The sequence below is a fragment of the Pleuronectes platessa genome, chromosome 10 (assembly GCF_947347685.1).
Source record: "Pleuronectes platessa chromosome 10, fPlePla1.1, whole genome shotgun sequence".
In the NCBI taxonomy this organism is placed as follows: Eukaryota; Metazoa; Chordata; class Actinopteri; order Pleuronectiformes; family Pleuronectidae; genus Pleuronectes; species Pleuronectes platessa.
In genome coordinates this window covers 15,732,951-15,747,045 of record NC_070635.1, presented here as the reverse complement: position 1 = coordinate 15,747,045, position 14,095 = coordinate 15,732,951, and the positions used below count along the sequence as shown (strand labels likewise).

At 41.0% G+C, this 14,095-nt stretch overlaps 1 protein-coding gene across 2 annotated transcripts in view; it reads left to right on the top strand.

The window, feature by feature from the left end:
* LOC128449426 (F-actin-uncapping protein LRRC16A) overlaps positions 1–14,053 on the top strand; it is a 63,900-nt gene extending 49,847 nt beyond the window's left edge. The window contains exons 22-38 of one of the 2 annotated variants that reach the window (XM_053432589.1): positions 297–365; positions 1,836–1,929; positions 2,038–2,136; positions 2,704–2,832; positions 3,060–3,188; positions 3,453–3,628; positions 3,711–3,798; positions 4,197–4,337; positions 5,512–5,578; positions 5,731–5,957; positions 6,122–6,231; positions 6,428–6,655; positions 6,820–7,030; positions 8,657–8,693; positions 9,685–9,951; positions 10,088–10,231; positions 11,144–14,053. In XM_053432589.1, coding sequence (XP_053288564.1) covers positions 297–365; positions 1,836–1,929; positions 2,038–2,136; positions 2,704–2,832; positions 3,060–3,188; positions 3,453–3,628; positions 3,711–3,798; positions 4,197–4,337; positions 5,512–5,578; positions 5,731–5,957; positions 6,122–6,231; positions 6,428–6,655; positions 6,820–7,030; positions 8,657–8,693; positions 9,685–9,951; positions 10,088–10,231; positions 11,144–11,316 — 2,389 coding nt within the window. In that variant the 3' untranslated portion in view covers positions 11,317–14,053. The remainder of the gene's footprint in view (positions 1–296; positions 366–1,835; positions 1,930–2,037; positions 2,137–2,703; positions 2,833–3,059; positions 3,189–3,452; positions 3,629–3,710; positions 3,799–4,196; positions 4,338–5,511; positions 5,579–5,730; positions 5,958–6,121; positions 6,232–6,427; positions 6,656–6,819; positions 7,031–8,656; positions 8,694–9,684; positions 9,952–10,087; positions 10,232–11,143) is intronic. The other variant, XM_053432590.1, reaches the window with a different exon arrangement.
* The last annotated feature ends 42 nt before the right edge of the window (positions 14,054–14,095 follow it).

Genomic DNA, 14,095 nt, shown 5'->3' with positions numbered 1-14,095 from the left:
ATGCCCTTAAGTGCCATTCTAGTGTTTTCATTGCTTGTGTGTTTGTTATGTAGCAGGATTATGCAACAACCTCTGAATGGATGTCATGACATTTTGTGGAGGGGTGGAGTCTGACCAGAGGATGACCTAATCATTTTTGGATTTGATCTGGTTGCCCCTCTAGTTGTACTTTGTGGTAACAAAGAGTCATTAGCTTTGTCATTTGAGCCTAAGTGTTCAGAGACCCATGCAAATGTCTCGAAATGACTAATTCTTTTTTTTGATGATCACCTTTTTTCTTTTGTTTTTTTGTACAGGACAGTGATCTGGGATAGGAACAACACCAGCCCGCAAGGTCTTCAGGATGTAGCAGCTGCTCTGGAGAAGTGAGTGGCACTGCCTCTATTGTTTTATTTGTGAGTCATGTATATACAGTATAATTGTAGGTTGATGACTCCCTACTTGTGTTCCTGTTGAATGAAATCTAATAACCTACCAAAATCGTGTGTTACACGCTGAGTGGGATTGATGAGTTGTGATGTGACTCTGCCTCATGCTGAGCAGGAGGAAACCTTGAGCTGTGTGTAGACAGGAAGAAAGGATGAGAGACAGGAAGCTGATGAGGGGAGAGAGAGGGACACACACACACAGGGAATACTACAACAAAGGAAAGATGCTCAGACTCAGAGAAAGTTAGAGACAAAAAATCGAGGCTGAATAAATCAGACTTGTGTCTACTGTATCTTCTGTCTGCTCATCTAAAGGTTCAATATTCTGTGTGATTGTGAGCGTCTGACTAAATTGACTTCTGGGACACATCTGTACAACCTCCGTCTCATCTCCTGTCTCTGTTTATCATATTCTCCCAGCAGCACAGCTCCCTATTTCCTCTCTGACTCCCTGTATTGTATTATTGAAATAACAATTTTCCATCTGTTCAGTTTCTGTCTCTGTGTGTGTATGTGTGTGTGTGTGTATGTGTGTGTGTGTGTGTGCGTGTGCGTTTCACTGTGTGTTTGAGTGCATGGTATTTCATTAGTATCAGTCTATTTCCCCATGTCTCCTGTGTTTGTGTTTTCTGTGCATTCTTTAAAGGTTTCTATCAGATGTTCCATAGAACAAAATCAATGATTTCTTTCCGTTCTATTATATATTTTTCTATTCTCTTATTTCCCTTTCATTCTTTCCTCTCCTCCATCATGATATGAATATTAATACCGTGTGGTGACCTCTCTTTCAAGATCAGTAACCTCCAATGGTGTCAGTTCGCTGCTCTCTAATAGAGCAGTGTGATACCAGCTGAGAGGTCGTGCCACATCTCAGCCTTGTTACCACACACGTACACACACACACACACACACACACACACAGCCTAATATAATGTGTTATTCACACCCAGTATCTTTAATTCATCAAGAGGCAAACACAGTTAGACTTGTCATGCAGAAATCTGATCATTAGTAGCAGATGTTTCTTTGATTCTGTGGTGAAATAATATTTGTTAAACTGGAGGGAGGTTCAGCAGCTGTGAATCCATTTTAGCCACATGAGCCTTGTTTCACCACAGATCTGATTTCTCTGGTGCTTAACAACACAACCAGTATTTCCTCCTACATCTTCTCCCTCATTGATGAAAGTACAATATGCTGTATAAACCTTGAAAGCACATATTTGCTGTATATGTTCAATAAGCATAATGAATGAAAGCGAATTTCACAAGTAAAATGACCAACTCGGAATGCTTTGATCTGTTTCAAATGCAGCAGGTTTTTGATTGCTCTGTCGGCTTCTATATTTTTTCCTAACTCAGAATTGTGACCTAATGTGTTATAATGTCCTTTGGCTGTGTGCATTAGAAACTTCACCATTCGTTTCATGCCCATCCCCATCATCGATGCCTCTCAGGCTCTGAAGACCAGTCCAGACAAAACAGAGGATGCTTTGCTAAAGGTACTTTAATAAGTTCCATTTTTTCCTCCTCCTCTGCCTGTTATTTGTTGCTGTTTAAATCATTTCTTTGGTTTACTCTAATGACTTTGGTTTTGTGTCCTTGTCTAGATTGAGAATTATATCTACAGGAACCACGAGACCAGAAAATACCTACAGGAACAGGCCTATCGGCTTCAGCAGGGCATTGTCACCACAACTACACAACAGGTCTGAGTCACACGCACACACATACACACACACTTGATTCATTGAACTATCAAGCAACTCTTTATCACACCACCAGATTTTGGAACAGGGTTCAATGTGACATTCACGGTGACATTCACATAATGTAATAAACAAGCCATGTTTTCCCTCCGAGCTAATGCATACTAATTATGCTAATAACGTTATTAGGTGGCCGTGAGCTCACCAATTCTAAGCTGGTGACTGAAGTTAACTTTATCTTTTGTCCTGAGTGGACGGCTGCCTGCACCATCACAGACGTCTTCCCCAAGAGGACAGGAACTGTTGACACGATGGAGAGCCGTGTACCTCAGAGCGCAGAGTGAAAAAGAGGAGCGCTCACTCTGCAGCTACTTCTGGGGAAAAATTAACTTAGACTTAACAACTCTTACTCGACTGATTCCAAATCATATGGATATAGATGATATATAGAACTGTAGTTGCTCTTAAATGTCATTTAGACACGTCAGTTACTGTGTCAGGAGATCCAGTAAACATTCTGGGCTTTGACATATCCCATAAAAACTTTCATGTGTTGTTGTTTTTCAGATGATTGACAGGATTTGCGTGAAGGTGCAGGACCACCTGAACTCTCTGAGGAACTCGGAGACGGATGCCATCTTGGAGGACGTCAGATCAGCAGAGAACCTCATCAAAGACGCCAGAAACTCTAAAACGGTGAGGAGACACACGTGTGTCACAATCTTACTGTTGTGTGTAAATTAAGACTTTATCTCATAACCCATTTGGAGATCAGTTTCTATATCTTTTCGAAGAAGACATATTATTATATTATTTAACTACGACACTAAAATACATGGAGAATTACTTTAAAATGAAATATTAGTTTTTTTTTTTCTCCTAAGTCTAAAACGGTCTCCTTGTCATCGTCTTTGTCTCCTCAGCTGCTTCCTCACCTCTACCACCTCGGATCAGCGTCCAGAGACGAAGACAGGTCCTCAGTGGGCCCCATCCAGGAGAAACTGGAGTCTATGGCCGGGGAGGTGACAACGGTCATGGACCAACAGCTCCAGGTAGAGTTAAAACGTCAACTAAATATCTGTTCAAGCATGTTAACCCTAAAATCGAATACTAAGAAGGGGTCAGAGGTATTGCAGAAGATACTATCATTATAGTATGATAAAATAAAATTAATTATATTACATTATGATAATAGAGAGTGAAAACATGGATGCCACCTGTCGATGCTGGAAGTTAAGCAACAGACGATCTTAACTTTGATCAATGAGACGATATTTGAAATAATCCACCCACCTTCTTATCCTCATCCATTGCAGGCTCTGCTGGAGTCCATGGTGGACACTGCAGAGTCCCTGTGTCCGCATGTGATGAAGAGTAGTAATCTTCGTCCAGAGTTGGTGAAGACCAGCTCAGCCAAGATGGTCGTGCCGAAGAGCTTTGTCACCAAAACACTGCTGGAGCAGTCAGGGGTGGATATTACCAACAAGCTCAGGTGTGTGTTTGTGGGTTATATAGCACTAATATGTGTGTATATGTGTATGTGTGCGGTTTCTAAAAGACTTTCTTTGTGTCAGTGAGGTGAAGCTGAGTCTAGCGTCCTTCCTGTCCGATCGCATCGTTGATGAGATATTAGAGGCTCTTTCCACTTCACAACACACTCTGGTAAGATTACAGTCATCAGGGCTTCAAATGGTTTATCGATTCATTCACAATGTGTGTCGCTAAATTATCTGTATCGTATTTTCTGCTACAACTACCTTCACTCAACTCTTTCAGAGTACTGATTATTCACAGAGTATCGTTGTTTTCATGTGATTAATAATCATTTTGCCTGGGCATGAAACCAATGCAGCAGCACTGTTTTTAAATGTAAATCTAAAACTTTTCTTTGATGTCTCTCTTATTTCTTCTTCTCCCTCATTTCCTCCATTTGTTACTCTTCTATTTCACCTTCTCATCTAATCTTTCCAATCTTTCTCTTTTTCTTAAACTTCTACATCACCTCACCTCTCTGTACCCTTAATTCTACCTCTGTCCTATCTTTATTCTACTCATCCCAGGCCGACCATTTGGTACGCAGAGGTCGCCCTCTGGTGCAGCAGGGGTCGTTGGATCTGGACGTCCCAGAGGGGAAGATCCCTAAGCGGGCATCGGCTGAAATATTAGAGGCAGAGAGGCTGGACGATCTGGAGACGTGCATGGTAGGCGTGGCTGGGTGTGAACTCAGAGTATGTAAAGTATATTCTGACACAGTTTTGGCAATGATTGAATTTTATATGTAAAGAATCAACATAAACTGTCTGAATTAGGCAAGTGTGGTTTTAAAGTGCTGGTCTGGTTTATACATTGTGAACAGTAACTCTTCATTTTACCAAAAGCAACAAAAGGATTGATTTTGATAATAATGTAAAGAGCTTGCTGTTCAGTAAACTCCACTTGATTTGCAAAAATAAGCAAAGCAGCCTATAAGAGATGGCTTATACATTCGATAACAGAACCTATATTTGGGTCTTGAGATGAGGGATAGGTTATTTTAGCTCTTAATATTGAGTGTTATCTAGTAAATAGATAGTTTTGTTGGCAGTAAGAAAAGAATAGCAGTCTGATTGACGATATGAAAGAAACATGTTCGTCAGATTCCTCATCTGTATGTTAATACCTTCATACTCTTGCTCTTCCCCTTTTTTCATTCTTAATCCCTCTCTCCTACCTACCTCTGCTTTCTACTGTGAAAAGGCTACACTAGAGCTCACAGCTGTCAAGCCTGCCTCTCCATCTTTTTCCTTTTAATTCTTCAGCCTTACTGTTTGTTGTCTCTCTTTCTCTTCAATCCTCTGTTCCTCTGTTCTTCCTGCTCTTTCTACCTTTGCTCCATGGAGACTTTGTGCTGCACCAGTGTAAGTACTCTTGGACTGTCCCTCTAAGCTCACCTTTCAAGCTTCTCTTAAAGTCTCACTGTTCTTTTCCTTTTTCTGTCTCTCCTCACTGCCTCTCACACACTCCTCTCTGCTGTAGTGTGTTTCTACGGCACAGAGAACCTCCTGCACTCTGTGAATTTGAAAAAGACCTGTAGTCGGTGCAAACAGCCATTTGTCTGTCACTTCATCACTCACTTTCCAAATTATATGTCAAACTGAAACAATACAATACATATTTTTAATGTGTCAAACCACATTGCACTGCTCATCTCCCAGGGTTTCCACAAGGTCTTAGATTGTCTATAATTAATCATCTAAATTTTCAGTTTTAACTCGAACATGCATCATATGGCATATGAACCCTGAAATACTTATTCAGGCATCAATTGTGCAAATGAAAGTTTCGGTTTTGGATTCACAGTTTCCTGATATTCACTAATGTTAGTCTCCTCTTCAGATGACTCCTAAAACCAAGAGGAAAAGCATCCACAGCAGAATGCTTCGACCAGTGTCTCGTGCCTTTGGTAAGTAGCTCATTAAATGTTTTTAGTTTATACTTCATCAGACATTTGTTTTAAATCATACTGTAAAATGCTTACCTCATTTCGTTGAATATTTGGCCTGATACAACTTGCTGTAAATACGAGTAAACAGATGTCTAATAACAAACCTACAGAGATGGAGTTTGACCTGGACAAGGCTCTGGAGGACGTTCCCATCCATGTGGATGACACTTCGACATCATCTCAGACTCCGCCTACTCCATCTCAGGTCCTGCCCAAACTGGAGCACCGTCTGCCGGGAAAGATGGTGGAGCTGCCGTCTGAGGAGGAGAAGAAGCTGCAGCACTTCACCAAACTGCGACCACGCAGGAACAAAAAAAGACATTCCAGCAAGGTACCTGTGAGTCAAAATAAACTTACCGCTGCACTTATGAACTGTGAATCTATAACATGGCTTTGTCTCACGCATTTCCACTGTTTGTCAAATGGTCAAGATACGAGTGTTTGGTACCGGTACCCAACCCTATCAGATATGGTGTCATATTCTCCAACTTTCTCTTTCAGCAAATAAACAGTGCTCCACCTCAGGATGGGGAGCAGAACGGCCTCATGGGACGAGTGGATGAGGGTGTAGATGAGTTCTTCTCGAAAAAAGTCACCAAGATGGATTCCAAGTAAGGACAATGCAGTAACTGTTTTCTCCTCGTTATCGACTGACATGTATTACATTGTATTCAAGTGGAAGTGTATTTAGGTACTAGTGGCTGTTACCAATATTTCTTGAAACTGTCTTTATTTTATACACATGAACCATGTTAAATATTTTTCCTTCTGTCACTTTCTCTGCCTTTCTTTGTCTTCGCCTGTCAGACGTTCCCTGAAGAATTCCGAGTCTCAAGATGGAGAGAAAAAGAAGAAAGGAGGATTCCTCAACCTCATCAAACGATCCACCAAATCGGACAAAGCAGATAAATCTGAGAAAAACCAGACGACTCCTTCATCCTCTGCTACGTCCTCAGCACCAGCCTCCACCATCCCTGAGGAGCCCTCCTCACCAAAGGTGGCAGTGAAGAGCCCAGTACCTGAGTCAAAGTCAAGGTATAGATGAACAAAAACTAAATTATTTTCCTATTATCTACCAATACTGTCAGGCTTATATTGGTAAGGTTTTATATACTGATTTACATACTTGTTTGAGTCAACTGGTCACTGAATGCACCAGTGGAATCCAGCATCACTAATAATTTCTGTCTGCGCTGTAGAGAGGCCTCCAGTCGCTCGCAGCCCACAGACTACAGCAGCAGCTCAGACCGATCAGACGAGCTGAGGACGCCTGATTCCATGGACGAGCCGTGGGAGGGGTCAGACGGCCGGGGCAGTCCTCAGGGAGGGAGGCGGTACCCGGGGATGCAGATTATGGGCGGCGGCCTCCTGGCAGAGATGAAGGCTAAGCAGGAGAGGAGAGCACACAAGGTGAGGTGATTTAAACAGTGACAGGAAAGAAGGGAATTTAAAAGTCAGCAACATGTGGCTGAGGTTGTGCTGAACTGCTGCATTAGCGTAAATATTGAATAACTTGTGCAGCCACATGTGAAGGTTACTTTCCTTCCAATTATTTTTTTTTTTAAGTGGTAAAATAAACTGTCAATCTTTTCCAGCGCAACATCACTGAATTAAACAGGAGGTCTTCAAATGTCTTGTTCAGTCTGAGTCCAAATAATAATTTGATGAATTACCTAACCGTTTCAGCTCGAATTCCCTGCACCAGCAACATTTATGTTGGACATTCATTTATAAGGGGTTTAAGCCTTTATTTAAAAACACAGTAAAGAAGAAACAGGTTGAGAAATTTGGGGAAAGTGTGTTGCGGTTGGTGCAGAGTGAAAATGGAGACCACCTGCTATAAATGAGCCCATGTGGTGCCCCAAAAATATCTTGATTTAATATCATGTTAAATGCTAAATATACTAAAAATAATTGCATTTATAAAGTTTTGTGGAAAGCCATAACTATTCATAAATTTCAAAATAACGTGACAATTATACATTAACTATAACTCAGCCTTTGTATCTATTGGTGTGTATATGTTAAGACGAGCAGCGAGGTTCAGAGAGATGCTTGTTTCAACCAGGACACATTTTGTTTTGGGGACAAGCTGCTGAAGGTGTTCAGCCTCCACCTGTCAACACTGTTCTGTCAACCCACACAGAGGATTGTAGCTTGCAGACGACATAAAATAAGAAACACTGACTGACACGCATACATACATGCACACACGCGCAGATGCTAAGATTAGCATTTATCTCCAGGCTAGTCATTGTGCCGGTCGACATGTTGACATAAAAACACAAACAACCCAGATTTGTTTGTGCCAGAGGACAAGGTGGAAGGAGGAGGAGGGGGAGGAGGTGCAGAAGCACATCAACAGAATGAAGACAAGAAAGAGGGCTCAGCCGCAAATACTCATGACTCACTGTAGGATGTAAATGTTATGAGATGTGTTTCCCTTTTTATATTACTTCAAATTCCAGAATTCAATACATTTCTCTCTTTCCTATGTAATTTATTACTATTTCCTGAAAAAGCAAAACAAAGAGATTAATTAAAATCTAAAATAAATAATGGCGTAATTTTGCCAAAAATACTGTGACAACATGTATCCACAGAGATTTATGAAGGCAACTGGTGTGTGTCAGCATTAAAGAGGTGAGTTGGTGTTGGCACCTGTGTGTGTTCACTCAACGTATAATCGGTCCCTTACTAGTCACTGCTTTGTAAACCGTGTGTGTAGTAAGAGGTTTATAGTGTTTGCAGCATTAGGGTTTTTTACTGTCCTTGTATCAGCGGCACTAAAGCTACTTCTGCCATCTGCTTGTTCTGGCTGGATTCCACGTGTGTCTTATTTTACACAAAGGCGCCCCCCTCTGTTGAAAAGTTGCACATACAATTAAAAGAGCTTTCATCTGAAAACAAATATATAAATTGACTTAAACTGTGAAGTATGGTCTTAGCATTAATTAGGTTTTGCATGAGGGGTAACGTTACATTTAATATTTACTTTATTCATGAAACTGAATAATGTCCTTGTCTTTCCTTCAGTCTTCCAGCCCTGATAGACCTGAGAGTAATGCAACAAGTAAGTTTTATTCTACATTTTCTTTTCATTATTAGCAATAAACCTTTCTGACGTGTGTTAACTGTTAGTGTTGATCTGATTTGGCCTTTTATCTGTTATTATTGAATGTTTTTAGCGTCAGTCAAGACTTTTTCTTAAACCATTGAATACATGCATGCGGGCCACCTTCAAATAGCATATATCTCCATTAATATCAACTTATTGATCTGTTTCGATTAAAAAAAATAATATTATTTCTGCATTTTCTAGACTAGTGCAACACTGAATCAAAATTTGCCCGTTAGTAGAGGCTGATTGTTTTAGCCCTGCAGCTTTTTCGAGAGCATCATCTAATTATCGTCACACTGCACATCTGTTACTGCTGGGGTTTGCTGCTCAGCTCTGCTCTGAGCGTCTGGGTGATGGTAGAGATGGGAATAGAGAACTGGTTCAAAATTGTCCAAACCATCGAAATCATACGAACCTTCACTGTCACGCACCATTTACGCTTATCAATTTCTTTTATCGATACCAGCAGGGAGGATTGTAATGAAAGCACTGGGGCGTTTCTGTCCACACAGAAAATTTATTAGGAATCATTGAGGAAGATGCCAAGGAATTGGATAGATTAGAAGAATCAATAATTGCATTGGTATCAACAACATCTTATCGATTCCCATCCCTCGCTGGCAGCGTAGAAATTAAAGTCCCAGTTGAGCTCTGTGCATTGGAAATTAACCGTGTGCTGCACTGCCCATCTAATGTAGTGGCTCGTTTTTTTCAAATCGGATAATTAACAGAAATTGGATGTTTGAAACTTTCTCATGAACCAATATCTGAAAAGCTTCAGTCAGCATAACACTTCTTCAGGTCCTCAGCATCACACTCGCCATGTTTGGAATTGATCAGAAAGTCAAAATAGACACAGACAGCCACTTCCCCCTCCCAAAATGTGTTTTACAAGTTTTAAAAAGTTTTTTCATCTAATTAACTTTCTTTTATGTTTTTTCAGCAACCAAATCTCAGCCTCCTAACCCAGAGAGCAGCAAGCCTCCCACTAGTGCCCCTAAACCAGACACTGGCTCTCCAGAAAAGAACCCACTGCGGGGTGAGAACAAGCCTGAAACAGTTCCTCGTCTCAGAGCCACATCCTCCTCCAGTCCCCCGGGGGCTTCAGTAAGTCCCAAGCCACCGATGCCGCAGGGGGCGAAGCCGGCCCTGGCTGCACGACCCAGCATCCTGCAGAAGCCCAGGACCAACAGCAGCAGCAAGAGCATAGGTAATAAACAAGCCCTGGATCTGAACAGGTCGTCACACTGAGGGACTAGATAGATCATGTTTAAGGAATAAAGAGACCTTTACCTTCGAAACCCAATGCTTAAGTAACATGTGTTTCCTGGTCATCTTTCTGACAGATGAGAGTCCAGATTCCCCCAGCAGCGGCAGTGTGTCTCCTAAAGCAGCTGTTCTCCCCACACTGAAGAGGGCGGTGTCAGAGAAAGACAAGGAGGGTCAGACCAGTCTGCAGTCAGGAGGCTCCAACAAAACCACTCAGGAAGGTGGGTCGAGAAAATTTGTCAAAATCTTTGAGTGTGTCTCCTTAGCCCAATCAATCCATGTGTCAATGTTACTTGATAAATAGAAAGTGAAGCCTCCTCCTTCATCTAAAACCCGTCCTGTGATTAGAGCAGATTCCTCAGACACAGACGGTGGATGTTTGATGTCACTGTCAGGATCCAACTTCCCCTATGGTCTCACTTATTTGCATTGTTCTCACGCAGTCAACATGTCCGTTTTGACACATCAGACTGATAGATTCAGGTCACAACTCTCACTCAGTTTCTCTTAAGCCTTTCATCGATTATTCTGTCACTGACAGGCTTGGTGATTTTTTTAGTGGGTGATGATGAAACCCTCTGGTGTCTGGCAGAGCTACACACATAATCTTAATCTCACTTCCTCTGTAGCAACCTCATTACAGAATAACTAGATTGGCACTCAGTAGAGCGCACACCCTGGCCAAGGCCCAATAATCCCCTTAAATTCAATCAAGCTTCACAAAAAATATTCCTGATGTTTTACATCTTGATTCTTGGAAAATCAAGAAACTGGAAAATTAAATGTTGAAGAAAGCACAAAGAAAATCCTGTATCTGCCCCTGATCCACACCAACAGTTTACAGTCCACATTTTCCAAAAGCTGCCAAGTTAAAAGTGGGACTGAGGTGGTTTGATTACATTTCTCTCTGTTTTAGTTGGTCCATTCTAACTGGATGTAAGGCCAACATAAGAAGATGAGGCTCTGACTTATTAGTAACTACATGTGTCACAAAATATCTGTACAATTTTATTTATTTGTATTTATTTAAGTTAAAACGCATCGGGTTTTTCAACTCTTTCCATTCTCCCTCTCTTCTTTCTCTTCCTTTCATCACCAACACTTACCATCATCTTCTCTGTCTCCTCTTTCAGTGAGGACAGCATCAGACTCTGTCCAGCGGTCCAACCCTGTCCGGACCAACTCCGAGGATCACGGCCCCTTGAAGACCAAGGACCAAACTCCAAACCCAGACAAGGACAAAGCAGCGGGCAGGAAGTCATCCGATTCTAGGGAGGAGGCAGATAAAGACTTTATTTTAATATGAGCAAAAAACTGTCGACGAGCCTCAGATGTTCTCCTTAAGAAATGAAACCAAGGGGGATTATGATATATATGTTTTTATTTATGTGAAGAGGCTGTACCTGTTCTCTAGGTCCTGTCCGACCACAAAGTACTTATCATGTTTGGTTTGCAGGACGACCTGCTATAGTATCAGGTAATAGACAGTTTCAAATTCAATTTAATTTAATTTAATCTACAAAGAGAATATTTTGGGGAGTTTGCTTAATAATTTGTTGTCATGTCTCCTAGAAAACCAAACTAAATCTCTTTAGAGCTTCCGTCTCACAAACACAAATCAAGTTTTCAGGATTTGAGGAACTGGGTCGCGGGATGATCCGGTTTATTCAGTCAGTGAACAACACAAACTGAAACGCAGTATAGGTTTGTAAAGTAATAAAAAAAAAAAGAAAAGGCTGAATTTTTGTGTAAAAAAAGAGACTGTGAATCTGAGTGTGCGTCTAAAACTCTTCCTTTAACTACTAATCTAAAGTCTTTATACTAATCTGTTGCAGTAGCTTGTCTCCCAGGGACCAAACACAATAACCACACCCCGACCACGACCACTGTACTTGAACTCTCCTTTACATCTAACCAGACTGGGACCCGCAGTTTCTTTGAATAGATTTATGGAGGATCTATTTTCAGTACAAGCAGGTTACCTTCATTTATGCAATTCATGAATTTTTTTTTACAGGAAAATACAGGTTTCCGCTGAGAACATCAGCAAAATAAATAAATCAGTAATACAGAGCTGATGTAGCTTGGACAGTAAGAATTTGAGGTATTCAGAGAGGGACTGAATCATCACGTTCCCTCTCATGTGTTGGAGAATCGGAGTGATCATATGAAGTGTTTGTGCTCTGAGAGGACTGTGGTACACTTTAACTTCACTAACGACTAATCAATAAGGCTTCAGCACTGTTAACCCTCAGCAAACACTGGATGAAACGCATTCATCTTTATTTTTTACATTCAGCCGCTGATGTCTATTTTGAATGATGTGCTGACGGTCCAATGAAAGCAGAGAACTTACTCAGAAAGAGGAAAAGCAAAGTGTGAATGAGACGCGCTCGATTTCTGAGGCAGATTTTTAACCTCTTCAGTTTTGTGTAAAAGCAAAACACTGAGTAGACTCTTCTTCATCCCTCCGCTTTTTCTAGAGAATCGTTCTTCAGGACTTTCAGGCTCAGCTCAATTTCACTTCGTACTGTGCAAAAAGGAAAGACCTCTCCAGACTCGCAGCATCGTGATCACATCACAGCCTCTGTAAATGGTGCGTGACAGTGAAGGTGAGCTGAGGGTAGCACATGGACCTCTGCTGGACTGTTCTGTAATAACAACAACAGGTCTCAGGATGATTCCGCTCATATGTTTCTCTTATAAAAGCAAGAAATTCCCTTTTCACACTGCTTCACTGTCTGTTTCTCTAATAGATCTTGGCAGCTGCATTTACGACCTAAAGATAAAGACTCTGGCCGTTTTCCTAATTTTGTAATATGAAATTTGGGTCATAAAACTTGCCTGTCAAACTTAAACTATACACAGCCTAAACTACAGTGTTACTTACTGAGTGTTTTGTTGTTTTCTGCCAGGCTGTAGAAGGAGCAGCAGATCTTATGCCTGATCAGTGTGAAAGGGGCACAACTTTTATTGTACTGTACAAGAGTCAAGTTCACGTCCGAGGCCAAAGGTCTCACTGGTGCACCTTTTCCTGTGGCGTCCATGTCTTTCTCTAGGTTTAAGCTTTGTTGTCACTAATCATGGCTTAGAAATAACACGGTTCCTGCTGTATATAGTCATACTGTACTACAGATGTTCAGCCTCAGTCCCAAAATCAAACGGCATCTTTGTGTGAAAGGCGTTCCAGAAAAGTGGAACGGAAAAAAAACGTGACCGTATTCTGTTGATATTTTAGACCTCTTCCATTTCCTGATGCACGGCACTTCTAGACACTGGTTTTGCTTTTCTGTGTAGAGTCCCATAAACAGCTGGTAGCGTTTACGTTGAGTTTTGTGAAAGACGGATATTGACTTCCTGTTCTGTTCAGAAAAAATATTCATCCACTGCACCCATGTGGAGAAAGTGAAAATGACGAGTAGCATTGTGTCTAAACTCCAGATCGTGTGTTTGTTTGTGTGTGTGTGTGTGTGTGTGTGTGTGCGTGTGAGTGTGAGAGAGAGACTGCATGACCTGGCTGTGAGTTGTACCGTATGTACAGTATATATGTGCTTTCCTACATGTAGGTGTATGCATGTGTATATATGTATGTGTAATATATGCACATGTAATATACTCACTCACTGTGACTTATTCACACGCCTATGTTACCACAGCAAACGCTTTATTGCTCTGGTACTAAGTTCACGTCTGTACTAGGGGGTTTGTTTGTAACTTATTTGGAATTTAAAAAAAAGTTGCAGGTGATGTCTTTGAACCGTTGTTGTTTTTTCCTGTCACTTGTACATTTTGTTCATAAATGTAGAAATTAATTCTTTGTACGTATTAATTTGTTGTTACATGTAATCCATTCAATGTTACTTTCATCATGGTTTCTCCGAAAAGAAATAATGCAAAACGATGACGACAACTAATCATTTTATCGGTCTTGATACATTAGTTTGTCATGGATCAGTATGTTTCACTAAGTTGTTCTGCTGGTGTTAGACATTTCCTTCATGCAAATATTAATTCTGATTAAAGTCATTTTACAGGATTTCAAATCTGTATTGTTTCTCTTTTTGTTGCTTCAGCTGAGTTGAATG